Source organism: Cydia strobilella, chromosome Z (genome assembly GCF_947568885.1).
Source record: "Cydia strobilella chromosome Z, ilCydStro3.1, whole genome shotgun sequence".
Taxonomy (NCBI): Eukaryota; Metazoa; Arthropoda; class Insecta; order Lepidoptera; family Tortricidae; genus Cydia; species Cydia strobilella.
Genome location: NC_086068.1, coordinates 47,236,094 through 47,251,405, shown reverse-complemented (window position 1 = coordinate 47,251,405; position 15,312 = coordinate 47,236,094). Strand labels below are relative to the sequence as shown.

Below are 15,312 nucleotides of genomic sequence, written 5' to 3'. Positions count from 1 at the left end.
ATAATTTTTGTATACAATTGTATGGTGAAAATTGCGGGTGCCTAAATACTTTTGAGCGGTAGTGTACAGTCAAGTGTAAAATATGGGTACAAAAAACTTACTCAAAAATATGTCCCATAGTTCTTAATTCGCTGACATAAGTGCTATGGGACATATTTTTGAGTATGATGAGTGCACCCATATTTTTACAGTTGACTGTACCTAATAATGAACCTCCGTGTCTATTTGTATCTTCTCTTTGAGTTTGTACATTATGTTCTAAATAAATAAATAATCTGTTCCAGGGGTTGCGTGATACATCGAGGGACACTGAACGGACTGTGCTTGACTGGGCGGAAAGTAAATTAGGTAACAGTTATACGTATATTTCCTGTAATGAATGTAAGTTTGCCCTCTTATTGTAAGTATATAAGCGTCTATACTAGACGCCTTATTGCACAAATATGCTGTTGAGGCGTTGATAGTTTGTAGCGACTAGCGACGCAATGATAATTGGTGGCAAACCACCGTTTTCACCGTTGGAAACCAGCAAGGTCGGAAGCTTTGCTAGCGACCACGTACAAGGGGATTGTACAAGTCGTTGATCTCTAGTAAATCTAGTAATGCTCAACCTAAGTATTATTCACTAATTCACGGATCATCCATTGATAAGATTTTTTGCTAATCAATCAAATCAGCTGCTAATAGTAGCACTTTCGATAAATCATTAAATAAAGCAGAAATACTTAGCTAAGCGGGTGATGTTTTCAAAATTACCTTCACGCGCTCTTATTCTATCTAAAGCCTGACCAGTAATATATGATCATTGTCAAGAGGGCGCTGTTGTTGTGCATGTATAGGGTGACATCTAGTTCAGTATAGTATGAAAAAAATAGTTCTAGTGAAATTCCGCGACATGGCGCGTGATCATATATGTATTCCTGATCAGGCTTTACTATAGAGATGTGTTAAGTTAATTTTGAACACTTTGCCCGCTTAGCAACTTCTGCTGCTGACTGTACAGTCGCCATCAGATATATGGGAGCGGCCGAGGTGCTCAAAAATATCTGAACACGCACTCTAACGCCTTGACAATAGAGGCGTAACATAACATGGACCCGGGTATGTCCTTAAACTACGTCCAAGGAGAGGTATGGGCACTGCGAATGACATCTCGCTTTGTGTGGTAGGGCACAGGACAGCGGATGTCATTCCAGACCTAGAGCACAGCCCAACTGGGGAAGTACCTCCACCTTACAGAAAACTGCAGCCAAATATCACTAGACCCTACTCATAGTGTTGTGTTCCTGCCGGTGAGTAGGTTGCCAGAGCTGAACGAGGGTGCGGTGCGGAGTGTTAGGTCCTCGGTGTCCTCTGGAGTTGCAGGCGTACATAGGCTACGGAGGCTGCTTAACATCAGGCGGGCCGTATGCTTGTTTGCCACCGACGTAGTATTAAAAAAAAACACCAACATTGACGATACTTGGGTAGTGACCCTGCCTGCGAAGCCAATGGTTCTGGGTTCAAATCCTGGTAAGGGCATTTATTTGTGTGAGGAGAACAGATATTTGTTCCTAAGTCATGGGTGTTTTTTATGTGTTTAAGGTGGTTCGATTTTCATACAAAATTCAATCTGCTTTAATTAAGGCACTACACACTATTACTACACAAATATTTGCTCATTTATCTACTTTCGAATATTCGTTTGCGCTAAATTAATAGAAAAACTTTGTTTCATACAGAAATCATACATAAATCAACGTAATTTTTTCATCAATTTTACGTATGTGTGTGTCACAAATGTCGTGTACAAATACGTTGCGTGCGGCGTTGCCACTCTATGACGTTGGCGACGTTGCCTGGCCGACCTGGCAGGATTTGCAGTGCCGTCATGTTTAGTGCATTTTTTGTTGACAGTGTTGACACTGACACATAGGGTCATGTTTATTGTGACTTATGTTTGTATAAATTGAAAATGATAGCAACGTCTAAATCAAGTTACAAAAATCATCGGTGTTCTGGTCCGCGAAAATCCAGGAAAATTCAGACTCAATTGAAGCGGAATTCATGATGGTGAAGTTTCGTAAGGTACAGTTTCACTCCTTCATTGTACATTGTAATTTTCTCGTGCCGATCTTTTTAGAAAATAATTCTCACTTCTTCCGTAATGGTAGGATAATAAGCAGTGAACAATACCTATATAATGTAATTATTACTGTTTTGGTTGCCGAATAGTCAATGTGTCACTAACTCTAGGTTTTTTTAGGTATTGTGCAAAATGAAGGGGCATTCTTGGAAATAAAATGTTTTCCTTCATTAGCCAGAAAAAATCAGGACATCCTCACTGCAATAAAGTAAAATAAAACATTTCCTGGGGATGAAAATTATGGAATTTTGTCTATGAATGAAAAACACAACTCAAGGGTACGATGATAGATCTCAATTCAATATAATTTTGCAACATTTGGCATTATTAGGTTATAAATTGTATGGAGATGAAATCTATCATCGTACCCTTCCAGTTTGAAAAATACTATAGAGGCTGGGCAGTAAGGGATTGCTTTACTTGTAGAACTATATTTAGCGCTTTAAAAAAAAACTGATACCTGACACTTACAAACCTGGACTTCCTTGGGCTAGTGCTACTAAGAATCGTCAGTATTCTCCATCCTTTCTGAGTTGGAAGAACCCAAAAAGGTGAGATTTGTGAAAGTCAGGTTTTCAATATATGTGGCGTTTTCAACCAAACGGGTACCTACTTATTGTTGTCATATTTCCATAAAGCTTCAAAATGAAATCAACCTAATCGACAACCGACAATGTGGTACCTTTTAGTTCAAAACGTCACATATTTTTATAAAACGTTATAAACTAATTTATTAATAATACTGAATATCTGGGAGAAAAAGAAAACATAAGTAAAAACTCAAAAATGCTCGTTTTCCCAGAAATAAGACCTAGCTAGATCGAACCCCTTACAGCAAATTTCATCGAAATCGTTAGAGCCGTTTCCGATATCACTGAAATATATTTCGGTTATATCGGAATCGGACAAGAATTCGAAGAATAAAAGGTATAAGAAACATAAGATAACACAAAAAGGACAAAAAAAGTACCCCTGAATAACCAGCCAGTCCACCCCACCAGTCTCGAACCCGAATCCTCTTGCACGTATTTCCACGAACATACCGCAACGCCATTGCAGCATACTTACACTGCATGAAATTGTCTACTACAAGCATCGCGGAAACACTGTTTGCATGTGTGAGTAATAGTAGGAAATAGCATGACAGAAACACTGTCGACTTTAAAAGTGTTTTTTGCACTAATGAAGTATTCAATGTTTATTATAATAGTTCAATATTTATGTAAAGAGTGCGCTAAACATAGTTTTAAGTATATAGATACCAACACTATTCCACAAAAAAATAAAACCTGAAAATTTGCGAAAGTGACGCCATCTAGCGGGGTTTAAGCTTTGGGTAACCTAGTCGAACCACCTTAAGAATTTATATATATATAAATTGTGTGTTGGCTGACTACCCATAACACAAGCCTCCTTGGGCTTACCGTGGGACTTAGTCAATCTGTGTAAGAATGTCCTATAATATTTATTATTATTATTTATTTATAACGCTGTGTATGTTGTGCGAACAGGCATAAAGTTGTCGAGCATGTTGGAGCTGTCTCGGCATGTGGCGTCAGCGGGAGCGTCGCGTGCGCCAGCGCCGCCCAGCCACACCCCGCCGCCCCTCGCCCCGTCGCACGGTACGTCAGCACAACAACCCTAATATAGCACCGACAGCACCGTGTAGGCGTGTATGCGGTGTACTCGTTTGTTGCTCGGATACTAAAGTTGTCCAGCATGTTGGAGCTCTGTCATGGCACGTATGGAGGATAATAATCTTGATAAAACTGTTATGTGGTAGTAGATATACTCTAGCGTCCCACTTTCCTAATATGTACTAGTACTTATAACCCACAATAAAATTTAAATCATAACTAAATGGAACAGAGTTGCTTTTGTTTTATTTCATTCGATTTAAAACATTCCATTCTATTTTCTAATACAATTGATTCAAAATTGACTGCCAATTTGTGTTGTATGGTGGGCCGCTAGAGGTTAAATATACGGTATGATAGAGTCTGTGCGGAAAGGGAAGAGTTGTGGAATGTATGGGGCCCCATACATACAACTCTTCTCTTTCTGCACAGACTCTAGACAGGCATCCGTCAGAAGATAAGTACAGTCGGTGAAAGAAGTTTGTATCCAAAATAAATGTTTTGAGTTTAACTACTTATGAAATTTAACTATAATTATTCCGAATAAAAATATATTTAAATTTTTTCAGTGCCAGGATCTTCGGAGGATCCAACAAACAGACAATTGATGAAACAGCTAAAACGGAAACTGCAGGTTAGCATTATTTATACTATTATCTACATTACGAGATAGAATGTAAGTAGCACAGCACAGCACAAGCATATAATATTGATGCAAATGTTAGTGACAAATTTTTATGACTCTTCTCTATAAGGCGATAGCTAATAAAATACATGAAACCTCGTAATGCCAGCTGCTCTCCATTGGTCGAATGGAGAATGGTAGCTACCCAAAGTGGTAAAAAAACAGAAATTTTAAAAAACAGTTTAAGCTAACTAATTATCGCAATATTTTAGCCGAGCACTGTTGTGCGTTTTGATTGTATAATATGTACACAAATATTTTACACCAAAACGGCTCCTTCAAAAAAAGGTTCTCAATATCATTTGATTTTAAGGTATTTAATATGTTTTATGTAAGTCATCAGAGTTATAAGATTGACAGAGCGTTATGCGCGAGAGCGATAATGTATTATTTTATTGCAACGTGTATAATGGGATAAATACGTACGCACGTATTTAAAGGCAAATAAGCCTCCGACTAATTAATACATATTATTATTAATAACATATTATCGTTCACCTTATAAGACACCTGCGATTTTAAGTCACTGTCAGATATAACTAATAGGCCAGGAAATAAATGCCCAAAAAAGGGTATAGAGGGAAATGCAAGGAACACAATTTTTAATTTCGTAGCTTTATTTGGACTAGTTAGGAGATGAACATATCAAAAGTCCCCGGCCATAACCCTGGTGCTGGGGAGAGAGGGGGGTTAAAAGGTTCCATTTTTCGGTTTTTCGATTATATCTCGAAACTATGCGTCTGAGCGACTTGGCCACTTATACAAAATGAAAAGAGATTTAATTTGTTACAAGTTTTATTCAGTCAAGTTTTTCGATATCTTGTACAGCTGTTTTTACATTTCTAAGTTCCGCAGCATAGTAATCCGGATTATCTGTAAAGAAAAGTGCAACCATTGATGCGTCTATGTCTGGTAGGTTGCCGCTATCAGCTTTCACATATTTCGGCTCCATTTTGAGATTCTTATGAATATTGTGCCACTACACGATAAATATACGAATAAACCGACAAACGGATAAATCGGAATATATCAGAAAACTGTGGAACAATAAATAAAATTAACTAAATACAAATAAAACTGCTAAAACACTCAAAACAATCAAGAATTTACCCGCGTGTGACGTCATCCGAGCGTTGACCAATCACAGAGCGTTCACGTCCCTGATGAAATTTCAAAAAATATTAAATTTTCTTTCGTTTATTTTCCAAAAAATAAACATAATTTACATTCAAATATAGTGAAATATACTTTATTAGTTTATTATCTTTCAGGATGACAGCAATTCGTTATATATTTTTAATGTTGCCAAATACCCTATTATCGTTATACATAGGAACATACATCCCCATATACAACTTTCTTGTCCATTCGATATTAGTTAAAAATAGTCTCTTTTAGCTCTTATCGATGGTGTCATTAGCAAAACAATAACTATCAAAAATTAGTCATAAAAAGCGTCTTCTGTCTCCTAATTCTCGGAAAATTACCCTACCCAAGCTGCAAGTCATAAAAAAATTGAAATAGTTATATACTTACAGAATCAATAATTTAGCAATTTACCGAAGTGATCTCATAATGATTAATAAGAAGGGCATCAATTACCCTACTTTCGAGAAATTACCTAACCAGCAAACTAAGTCGTATAAGCTTTACTCTTACGACTGTAAGTCGAAAAACAGTAGTGTGAAAGATCTATCGTTATCAAAAAGCCGTATAAAAGCACCTCTCTCGACTGTTTAGCATTGAATGCTTTTTTGCCGCATAAACTTGTCGAGTAAACGTACTCTGAACCAACTTATATCGCTTTTACTCGAAAATTGTATAAAGGTATCTCTCGATCGCCTTTTTACGACCGTATGTCGTATGAAGGTTGTACAAAAGCGCGGTCTATTCAACAAAATAGTCATATAATGGCCGATTGCAAGTTTTTTTTTGACGAATATTGAAGTTTAAAATACGCTGTTTGACGGCTATCATACAGCTTAATAGTCGAATGAATGCTCTTTGAAATCTTTTAAAGCACTTGATCGCCATTTTGTTAATCACGTAAAAAAACCGGCCAAGTGCGAGTCGGATTCGCGCACCGAGTGTTCCGTACATTACACAATTTAAACAATGTATTTTTTATGTGAAACGTGAGTGAAAGGTAAATTGCGGTTTACGATTTATGACGTATTAAAAAAACTACTTACTAGATCTCGTTCAAACCAATTTTCGGTGGAAGTTTGCATGGTAATGTACATCATATATTTTTTTTTAGTTTTATCATTCTCTTATTTTAGAAGTTACGGGGGGTACACACATTTTACCACTTTGGAAGTGTCTCTCGCGCAAACTATTCAGTTTAGAAAAAAATGATATTAGAAACCTCAATACCATTTTTGAATACCTATGCATAGATACCCCACACGTATGGGTTTAATGAAAAAAGAAATTGAGTTTCAGTTCTATGTATGGGGAACCCCAAAATTTATTGTTTTTTTTTGTGTGAAAATCTTAATGCGGTTCACAGAATGCATCTACTTACCAAGTTTCAACAGTATAGTTCTTATAGTTTCGGAAAAAAGTGGCTGTGACATACGGACGGACGGACAGACAGACAGACAGACATGACGAATCTATAAGGGTTCCGTTTTTTGCCATTTGGCTACGGAACCCTAACAATAAAAACCGGCCAAGTGCGAGTCGGACGCGCGTTCCAAGGGTTCCGTACATCACAGAAATTTTAACAATGTTTTTTTTTACGTGAAACGATTAAAATTCGTTTATTAAATTAAAATGTTATTCTGAATGAAGTTAATATTGCGGAACAACCAAGTAAGGCTAAATAAATTTTGTAAGTAAATTTTCACACCTCTTATTTAAATGGTCGGATGAATTTGTATTTTGATAAGCGTAGTTAGATAATAAAAATGGAGATATAAATTAAAATGAAAATCTAAATCAGTCTAAACGAAAACAAAAATGAAAAGGAGTAAACGAAAATGAAAATCATAAGTCGTTATTGTCGTAAATCAAAACTATCACCTATAAAACCTATAAAAGTTAAAATGATAATGGTTAAACATTCACCACTAAAGACCCCTAAACTAATACAAAATGTCGCTCCTTAAGTCGTAATCATCTTTCGCCTAAAAGCTGAGTGAAGTCTGTTAGGATGCCCAGTGAGATGACAAAATGGCGAATTCATTTTATCTTTTAAATTAATATTATTTCTGACTAATTTCCTACTGAAAAATCTTGCGGCCCATGAACATTTTAAATAACATTTTAGAAATGTAGACGAAAAATTTAATTCCGCACATGAAAGTAAGGCCTACGAGTACGACCTAGTGTCAAGAGTTACCTAATATAATTATGGCTGGCGTAAAATTCAACATTATGAGCAAATACTTTAATACCCTTTGCTTTTATTTTCTGTCACTCCAAATATACAACCGTCACGGTCTTCAAACGACCAAAGAGTCGAGTGATTGCAACCGCGCTGATATCTTACGATAAATAAGTCGAATGAAAGAGATTCTGATGACTAACATAGAACTATGTAGCATTCGAGTTGCGATTACTCGATATTCTTTCGACTAAAAAGCTGAAAGAAGTGGACCCAAATAGCGTTGAGAGAACGTGCTCAGATCCTTATTTCGACCTTACAGATCTAACTCTCGACCAATAGCTGAAAGAGAAACGTAATGGTGCCTTTTTTACATTATTTGCTAGAGTTTGAGTATCCATAATTCCATAAGTGGTAGTAAGTTGAATAGAGTTATTCAACTTACTGGTCACACTTCTATTTCGCTTTTTGATAATTTATAAACAATATTTATAATTATACTGATTTTACATACAATAACGTGGTTATTTATTAACATACAAATCAAAAGTTGTTCCATCCGTGTTTCATTTTTACAGCATTTAACAACTGCCGGCGATGCGAGTATTAAGTATTTATTAAAAATTGACATGACAATTACAATTTCACTGCTCTGACGACTCAATCCGATTGATGGCAGATTGGCATAAGAGGGCATAGAGAAAACTGATGAAAATAAATAAATAAATAATCGCGCGTAAATACAAGTAAATGACAGATGACGGAATCCTAGGTGTAGGTATTAGCGACACCTGGAATAAATAAGGTTTAAGTAAGATTTGTGGAAGTGGAAATTTATGTTTTAATTTAGTAATTATTTTTATCTACGCACATGTCGTTAGTGCTCTAAAATGTGTTCAGAAACCGTAGGAAATGAATAGCATTATTACAACCAATTTTACTATGAGAAATTTCTTATCTGTGGTAGTAGGTAAAATCTGTACTTTAATGTTATTACATAGTTATTACATTACAGATTTTTGTAAGGTTATGAGTTTAAATTTGGAACAGCTGTCGGAACTCAAGTGGGTCTCTATTCTAGTATCCATAGATATTAAAACAGTTATCGATACGAAACGTCAATTCAGTATGTTTTTTTTAATATAAACCGCACGACATTTGATCTCGAGTGACATGAGAATAGAGACTTCATCCGTGTGTCTATAATTAAAAAAAACTTCTTCTTCTTCTTTTAAAATTATGGCTTCAGCCCAGTGGGACTATTTCGCCAGTATCAAGGTATTGAGAGGTTTACAAACGACAAAAATTGTACGGTTGTACAAGACAGTGTACGGTGATTTGTTAGCTCTTGTAAATCGATAGCTAGACTTTACAAGAAGCACGTGGACTACCGGCCGTTGACTCCAAGATGGTGGTTAAACGCGCTTCAAAATTAATTCTCCATTCACTGCACACTACCACATTAGTTTACTGTATAATAAGCTATCGATATTACACTTTAAACAATATTAATAAGCAAAAAACAAAGTAATTAATCACGATGCTAACTATCAAGATGGCGCTCGAACCGGAAGTCTAAAAAAAACTTAACGGAGGATAGAATTGCCGCCATTACTGTTGTCACTTGTTTATTGATTTTTTGCTGTTACGAAAGTAGAATTGTGAAAAAATGTTTGTAATTTACATTTTAGTTGAAAATATGAGTAGTTTGTTTCAAATTCATTTTTTATTGCTTTATTTTAATATCTATAGTCTATATATATTTTACAGGTAATACTAGTAGCAATGCAGGTCATTACTTATGATAGGCAGTACTTGTGTGTAGATAAAGTAGTGTATGCAACTGTACATAATTAGGCCTTAAAACACTCGTGTGATTCTATTAGGAAACTCGCTGACGCTCGTTTCATAAAACCACACTTGTGTTTTAAGGCCTCACATTTCATTATGTATCAGTTGCATAAACTACTATAAATTACTATACAACTGAGTGCGTAATGCATAAATGATAAAGCGAACTAATATAATTATGATTCAATATCAAGTTTGTACATCTCGCATTTTCAGTTCTGGAACAAATATTCATACCTATCAATTCACGAGTTATCGCCCAAGAGAAATTAACTTGCTCCTTGAAACTTGTATGCGTTTATGCAGCATCTGTCCGAAAATAATTCATGAGACATAATTAAAGAATAGTTATTTGTGCAACAAGAGAGGAAAGTTGGTTTTTCTTGCGAGTGTTTATTTTGAGTCCCGAGAAAGCGAAAGATTCTAAGTTAGAATCTTGAGCGTAGCGAGGGACTCAAAAAACACGAGATGTAAAACAACTTTGCTCTTGTGTTGCACATATAATTTTTCACCTCAGTAGTGAGAACATAGTAAAGGTTAAAATGTATTTCGAATTACATAAAACAATGCAGAAAAACAAAAAAAAATGTAATAGAAGTATGAAGTGGCAGTTCATGGCCTTCACTAAATTAAAAAGCTACTTTGTTTCACTCCCTGGAGTGAGGAAAGTCGCACTTTCGTCACTCCCTGGAGTGAAGAAAGTCGCACTTTCCTCACTCCAGGGAGTGAAGAAAGTAGGCTTGTTCGAGCTGCTGAGGTGAAAATTAACTAACCGATTAGTTTGGTACGTAAACGGTTGCATTTTCATTTATAGACGCAAGGTACACCAGGTCGACCGAAGAAGAACAAAGGCGTGGAAATATCGAGCGAGTCGCCACCGTCCACATCATACACGGCGCACGGCGCGCGCGGCGGGCACGCGCCGCCCGGGCACGCCGCGCACGCGCCCGTCAAGCACGAGAGCGAGCCCGCCGCTGAGCCCCCCTACCACTACCAGCCCGCCTACGTGTACGAGGCGCGCCCCCCATCCTTCCCGCCGTACGCCGCCCCACCGCGGGCGCACCCGCCGCCCGCGCCGCACCCCGCCATCCCCGGCCACGACTACCGCCCCGACGCCTACGTCTTCGAGCCTCCCTACGCCCCGCGCGACCTCACTCTACCGGCGGACGCGACTCACAACCTCCCGATCAACCTCAGCAGCGACGCTTCTCTCGACTTGTCCACCGAGCGCACGGAGTGGCAGCGCCGACGGCCGCCCGAGCCGCCGCCGGCGCCCGTGCGCCTTCACCTGCCGGGCAAAAAGCTGATACTGGAGACGTACCAGAGTGAGACGCGGGCGGGTTCGCCTCGGCCTTTACCGGCCGACAGCCGAGCGCCGCCCGCAGGGTCCCCCGCTCACGCTCCGGAGGATTTTCCCAGGACCGAATACCTGCCGAAAAAAATGCGAGCCGCTGAGATTCTGGGCGGCAAGCTAAGTGCCGCACGGCATGCGCTAGCCGCCTCCACCTCCGCTTCCGGGACCGGAGCGGAATCGTTAAGTCGTTCAGAGGTTGCTTTTTTAGAGGATCCAAAAAACGTATCGAACCGGTCCAAAAGCACCGCCGCGGCGCTGGCCCGGGAGCAACAGGAGGCGGCGAGTCCGACACGGTCGGTGAAGGCTCCGACGCCTAAGTGTGAGCGCAGCAAAATACGGAAACCTGCACTGGAACGGTTCACTAGAACGAAAAGGACCTCTACGGACGGGACCGATTCGCCGGAGCGGTCGGCTACTCCCGACTCGTGCTGCGGCTTGGACGGGATCAACATCAAGACGGGCATGATATGCGAAGAGAAACACTCTGAAATACTGAACAGAGAACGCGTGATCAGCATTTGCAACATCGACAAGCACGCGCTCGACGACTACCTCAACGAAGGCAACAGCCAGGAGCACGAGGAGGAGCTGCTGCAGTACTTCCACCAGCGCGACGGCAACCCGCCCCCGCCCCCGCCGCCTCCGCCCGCGCCCGCTTGTGGTGACGCTGCTGCTTTTTTAGACACAGGCCTGGACCCGCAAGACGATCATAGTCAAGGTAAAAATGAAAAAATATCTCAGCTGCGGGAGTTACTTGCGAAAAATCTAAAGAATCAAAGCGGGTCCAGTTCTCAGAGCCTTCCATTGAATAAGGAAATTCAGCTGCCTCGAGAAAACGTACGCGATCCTGTCGTTAACATTGCCAAGTCCGTGGTCACGGAAGGGGCTTTCAAACCAGTCATAAATACCGGTATTGTGACCATGAACGGATCGACTTCGACCGGCCAAGCCGAATCGAACAGTCACAAATATCGTGCGACGATGACTAACGGTAACGGAAGCGCTATGCCCTATACAAATCCGTGCGGTCCAGGTCAGGTATCGACGGCGGCGGGAACTCATCTCTACAACGGAAACAGTCATAATGTACCTCAAAGTCCAACCACAAGAACGCAGCAGTATGACTTCGTTCCTATCTCGGACGGCTGCCACTCTCCCGGAAATTTTCATACTAAATCTCCGGTCGGGTTCGTCCAAAGAGGTCACAGCCCGTCAAAGATGAGCAAGCCAGCGATGATGGGCGGATCGCTGCAGACATCGCCCATCTCGCACAGCACGGCCGCCAGCCCCTTCGTAAGCCCGCGTAACACGCCGGTGCCGCGCTCGCGACTCTGTCCCCGACCCATACCCAAGCTCAACGGGAGGAAGAAAAGAAACCCGTTGTCGTTGGGCGTCGGAGAACCCAACTCAAAGCCGTTTGCTATACCGAACGATCAAAAGTTTTTTCCTAAAACATCTTTATGCGGGTCCAACGTCAAATATTGCCAACCCATGTCGGCGCCTCCTTCGCCCAACATATTGACATCACAATATAAGAGCCATATGTTCCAGTGTAACGCGGGCGTGTCGAATGGCTCCAGCAATCTTCATTTAAATTTTCTTCCGAATGTACAGTTTCGAGACGGTATAAACGGAGACATGGCTCAGCCGCTGTCGGCGGATCCTCTGTCGAGTGAGGTGAGTCAGTTCTTCCAGGAGTCCCTGGGGAGCTACCGAGCGCACCACGAGGCTTGCTTCCGCTCGCAGTCGGTGCCGTTGAAGCCGGGCGTGGGCGGGCCGCTTGCGTCCTATATGCACACGCCCGTCGGCTCCGTGCCGCCCACTCCCGTGCCCAACGAGTTCTGCGACTTTGGCTCTCTAGCCGATACTTGTGACATATCTAAAGCAGGTCTCAACCCGGAGACGTTGGATAAAATTTATGACGCCATAGACAGTAGTAACAATGTACTTAATTCGACAGCCGCTCAAAACCTTCTAAGCTCTGGCAATCCTTTGAGCAACCGTTGCGATCCTTTGCCGGAGCAGCAGATTCTGTCAGACGAGCAGTTGAACTCACTCATCCCCGGCGACGAAGAACTACTCGACCAGTCTCCCGGCCATTTAGCTAACCATTTTAACCATTCTTACCCAGAAGATACCTCGGCTGCACCTGACAACGTCGAGGATTTTTTGAAACGCGCGCACAGCATCGAATTCGATCTGTCAGAGTTGGTAACGGATAAAAATAAATACTATACATCACGTTCAGTTCCAAGTACTCCGTTACCTTTCAAACGAGCGGCGCCAAATTCGCAAATAGATTCACGTCGCCCTCGCGAATTGTTCGGGCCGAGAGAGTACTCCACCGCGTCGAACGGAATTTCGTCCAAGTCTGTGCCGTCGACGCCGCAGCTGGCAGAGGAGCGCAGCGTGTTCAGCTACAGCAACCGCGACTTCCTCATCAACGGCAACTCGGTGGAGGTGTGCGGCGCTCTGGGCGGCGCGAGCGCGGCCGGCGGCGCGCTGGAAGGCGAGGCGCTGGGCTCGCCGCTGCACGAGATGGACATGCTGGAGCCGCTCACGCCCGCCGCTGAGCTGCTGGCCGACCTCGACAAGATCGACGGCCCGCCCTACGTCGACCTCTAGTCACCCTTCACCGCCGCGCAGAATGTACCTATATAAATCTAGGCCCGCTTTATATTTGTACAGATGTTGAAGAGTTGTGTATCTCTACTGTGTACAATGACCTCGTATGCCTTCAGTGAAGGTTAACTGCTAATAAGTTTTCTTATCGATGGATCGCACGGTACGCTCCCAAAACGTTGAGTCAATAAATTTACAGTGAGATTGTGATAAACGAGCATTAGTTGTTAACCGAGCTATCGGTGTTGACGCTAATCTAATTGATAACCACCTTTGATTGCGTGAAAATATTTTATAACATTTCACACTCGTGGTAGTCGATTTTATAAACCAAGTAGATAAGTCAATCCCCATTATACCGCTTGTATTATATCAAAATACCTACTGTACAGTACAGCTACTACTTACAGTAGTACTAGCTGCTACTTAAACATATAATTAAATAATTCTTTTATAGAGGCACTAGTTTATTATTACATAATAATAAAATAGTGCTAACAAAAACAGTTTAAGTGTTAGTGCCCCGCGGGTGTCACAATATATGAATGTGTACCGGTACCTGCACTTAGAAATAAAATAGCTCTCTTCCGTTAAATAAGAAACACAGTTGTTTAGGTTCGACAGTGGCCTCTCATAAGTGACCTGAAGATTTAAAAAAAAAACGGTTACTTTACTGTCATACGTACAGTTTCCTACCTTCCACACTTTCACGTCATCACAAATGCTCGATTTTTAGTAATAGAAACAACGAAATATGTATTATATTATATACACGAACGGTGTTGTAGAGTAACAAAACGCATTCGACGACCGAATTCACGTTTGCTGTCCTTCGTTTGTTTAACTAGCAAGTATCTACACAGACCAATGCGTGCTGAGCGCGCTTAGGAAATTACAACCAATTGGTTTATTGATACTAAGAATAGTATATAGTTTATAAAAAATGAATTTATTGTAAGTTAGCACAAAGATTTAATATATTTTATTATCACATAGGAATTTTACTTGATATACTAAATACGTATACCTACATACAATTAACTGCATGAAATGCAGAAAAAATAATTTATTCTGCCATAATGGCTGCAGTGAGCTTAAAAGTGACCAATATTATGCATTATATGTATAGTTGCAGATAAATGCCGGCCAGAGATTACATTTTGTTTTGAGTTTTGTTTTTGGTGCAATATGTGATATGTGGTAGGTATGAGTTGCGAAAAAGGTCGCGTAGTACAGTCGCCATCAGATATATCGGAGCGGCCGAGGTGCTCAAAAATATCTGAACACGCACTTAACGCCTTGACAATAGAGACGTGTTCAGATATTTGTGAGCACCTTGGCCGCTCCGATATATCTAATGGCGACTGTACGAGTAGGTAGATTATGACATTGATGACATGCATTGAATTGCGAGACATGCTAATTGGTAACGTAAGTTTTAGTAGCATACTGTAAATACTTGTTCTGGCCGGCTCGTAATTTGTGGTGTATAGCAATGAATTTGTGTTATGCGGCCTATTTATACATAGTACATGTTTTGTGTGGGTGCTACGAATTTCTTTGCATTAGGCACACATGCAAGATACATAATAACATTTAAACAAAAAAATGCCCTCAATCTGTGCCTGATATAACCGTATAAAATATGTACTTTTTGAAAGCTTTGTCGTTTATTAAATAAAACTTAGTACAAAATGTGACACACTG

General features: G+C 40.6%; 1 protein-coding gene across 1 annotated transcript in view; it reads left to right on the top strand.

Annotated features, from left to right (window-relative positions):
* LOC134754814 (uncharacterized) overlaps positions 1 to 14,598 on the top strand; it is a 44,644-nt gene extending 30,046 nt beyond the window's left edge. Inside the window, exons 6-9 of the mRNA XM_063691201.1 lie at positions 285 to 348; positions 3,637 to 3,747; positions 4,332 to 4,396; positions 10,444 to 14,598. Coding sequence (XP_063547271.1) covers positions 285 to 348; positions 3,637 to 3,747; positions 4,332 to 4,396; positions 10,444 to 13,608 — 3,405 coding nt within the window. The 3' untranslated portion in view covers positions 13,609 to 14,598. The remainder of the gene's footprint in view (positions 1 to 284; positions 349 to 3,636; positions 3,748 to 4,331; positions 4,397 to 10,443) is intronic.
* Positions 14,599 to 15,312: the final 714 nt, after the last annotated feature.